At 40.9% G+C, this 2766-nt stretch overlaps 1 protein-coding gene across 1 annotated transcript; it reads left to right on the top strand.

The window, feature by feature from the left end:
- LOC110775541 (uncharacterized) lies at positions 1-1035 on the top strand. The gene is made up of 2 exons (XM_021980150.2): positions 1-759; positions 802-1035. The coding sequence occupies exons 1-2, from the start codon at positions 1-3 to the stop codon at positions 1033-1035; spliced, it is 993 nt and encodes a 330-aa protein (XP_021835842.2).
- Positions 1036-2766: the final 1731 nt, after the last annotated feature.

Here is a 2766-nt window from a genome sequence, read left to right as displayed (position 1 = left end):
ATGGAGGGAGGGAGTGATGGGACTCCTAAACCAACTGAAACTTGGGCTAATAAGGTGAAGGGTAGCTCTATTGCCTCAAAAGGGAAAGCACTATCGTTTGTCGCCCCTGTTTGTACTGATGGGAAAGTAATTGCTTGTTTGCAACAATCTGAACTTAATAGATGCAATTCCCTGTGGTCTAATGCTGTAGTGATGTTTGTTATTGGTGAGACACCCACAATTGCTTCTGTAATGAGGTTTATCACAAAAGAATGGAATCATGTAGCTATGCCTAAGGTCTTTCTACATGATGAAGGATATTTTGTGCTGAAATTTGGATCTGTAGAGGATAAGGATGCTGTGTTGTTTGCAGGGCCACACTTCTTCTATGGGAAGCCTACTATTCTCAAGCAGTGGTCTCCTAGTTTTCATTTTCATGAGGAAGTGTTGAAAGTCATTCCCCTGTGGATTAAGTTCCCAAACCTGCCTTTGAACTGTTGGGGAGAAGACTCTCTCAGTAGATTGAGTAGTGTGGTTGGGGTGCCTTTGTATGCAGATGAGTGTACTTCTCAGCAGCTTAGAATTTCCTTTGCTAGAGTGCTTGTTGAGGTAGATGTAACTAGACCATTGCCTTCCAGTATTACTGTAGCAGATCCCTCAGGACAAGAATTTGAACAAGCAATAGAGTATGAGTGGAAACCAGAATATTGTAAGAAGTGTTGTATGGTGGGGCATAATTGCAATGTGAAAGTGTTCAAAGCAGCTGCTCCTGTTAAAAAGGTGATTAAGAAATGGGTACCAAAATAGGTACAAAAGCCACAGGTTGTTGAATATCACCTTACTCCTGTGGGTAATAATGTGGAAGCTCATGAAACAACAGAATGGAAAGTGGATGCTAGGAGAACTAAACATAGGGAGGAGAGACCTGTGTTAAAGGGTACTCCTGTGCAGAACTCTTTTAGTCTGCTATCTATGGAGCAACAGGATGAGAACATAAATGGAGTTGAGGAGGAGAATGAAGGGGGGGTATCTGGTTTTATCAACCACCCAGGATGATTATTTGTGCTTGGAATATAAGGGGTCTTAATGATCCTAATAAAACAAGAACTTTGAAGCAGTTCTTAAGTAAGAATAATGTAGATGTGATAGCAGTTATGGAGACTAGAGTAAAGGATAAGAATAAAGACAAAGTTCGGCAAAAAATAGGGAAGGCTTGGACTTGGCATTGTAACTCTGCTTGTAACCCTAGAGGCAGAATTTGGGTGGGCTGGAACATGGTGAATGGGTCAGTTTTGGTTCAAACTACTCATGAGCAGTTCATCCATGGGGAGATCATGGATAGTAAGGGAGTGTTTGTGTGTTTCTTTACAGCTGTTTATGGCTTACATACAGTTGAAACAATGAGAGGTTTGTGGGCTTCCTTAACAGGGATTGCTGCAAGTGTTAGTAATGCCCCCTGGTTGATCATAGGTGATTTTAATGCTGTTTTGAATACCCAGGATAGGATTGGTGGTGCTGCTATTAGTAGATATGAAACTCAGGATTTTGAAGATTTCATTGCTAATACAGACGTGAGTGAACTTAGGAGCTCTGGACATTTTTTCTCTTGAAGCAACAAGGGGTTAGGAGATGCTAGGGTGGCCAGTAGGATTGACAGAGCACTAGGGAATGAATGTTGGATGCTTCAATTTGGCCACATTGCAGTGGACTATGGTAATACTTCAATTTCAGATCACTCTCCTCTGTTGGTACAGTTTGGGAATGATCACACAGGGGGAGGTAGACCATTCAAGTTCTTTGATTTCTTGGCTAATCATTCTCAATTTCAGACTGTTGTCACTCTTGATTGGAATAGACCTATACAGGGCAATCCACTTAGCTGCATCTGGTTCAAATTAAAAAGGCTTAAAAGTAAGCTGAAGCAATTGCACAAAGAGGAATTTGCTGGGATTGATATGAGAATTCAGCAAGCTCAGGTATCTCTTGATAGTGTTCAGGCACAATTGGTGGATGATCCATCAGATATCTTGTTGCAAGTTGAAGAGAAAAGGTGCACAAAGGAACTCATCAAGTGGCTCTCTGTTGAGGAGTCAGCTCTTAAGCAAAAATCTAGAATTAACTGGTTGTCTAATGGTGATTCTAACTCTAGATTTTTCTTTGCTTCTGTGAAACAAAGAAGAAATACCAACAGAATTTCTTTGCTGTACAATGATCAAGGGCTTAAGTTGACTGATCCTGATGATATCACTAGAGAAATACAGAATTTCTATACCAAGCTATTAGGAACTGCTGCCAGTAGTATCCCTACAGCTAATATTCCTATTTTGAGAGCAGGTCCCAGACTGTCTACTGAAGCTGCAATGTCTTTGGTTAGACCAGTCACCCATGGTGAAATTGATGATGCTTTAAATAGCATTGATGATAGCAAGGCTCCAGGCCTTGATGGCTTTAATGCTGTGTTCTTTAAAAAGGCTTGGCATATTATCAAACCAGATGTGTATAGAGCTGTTCAGTTCTTTTTTCAAAGCAAGCAGATGTACTTGGGTGTGAACTGCACCTCAATCACCTTAGTTCCTAAAGTGATTAATGCTTCTCATGTGAAGGATTTTCGCCCAATTGCATGCTGCACTTTGGTGTACAAAATCATCTCAAAGGTGCTCACTGCTAGGTTGCAAAAGGTAGTGGCTGAAGTGGTTAGTGAATGCCAATTTGGTTTCATCCCTGGAAGGTATATTGCTGACAACATTTTACTTGCTACTGAACTTATTAAAGGGTATGGCAGAGCTC

This window comes from Spinacia oleracea, chromosome 3 (genome assembly GCF_020520425.1).
Source record: "Spinacia oleracea cultivar Varoflay chromosome 3, BTI_SOV_V1, whole genome shotgun sequence".
NCBI classification, from domain to species: domain Eukaryota; kingdom Viridiplantae; phylum Streptophyta; class Magnoliopsida; order Caryophyllales; family Amaranthaceae; genus Spinacia; species Spinacia oleracea.
The sequence above is the reverse complement of the archived record's forward strand: the minus strand, read 5'-3'. Positions and strand labels throughout refer to the sequence as shown.

What these genes read in the sequence shown, in the direction of transcription:
- LOC110775541 (XM_021980150.2), top strand. Translation starts at nt 1, where the DNA reads ATGGAGGGAGGGAGTGATGGGACTCCTAAACCAACTGAAACTTGGGCT. An exon ending in CAGCTGCTCCTGTTAAAAAG is followed by an intron (nt 760 to 801) that starts GTGATTAAGAAA and finishes CAAAAGCCACAG; the next exon opens with GTTGTTGAATATCACCTTAC.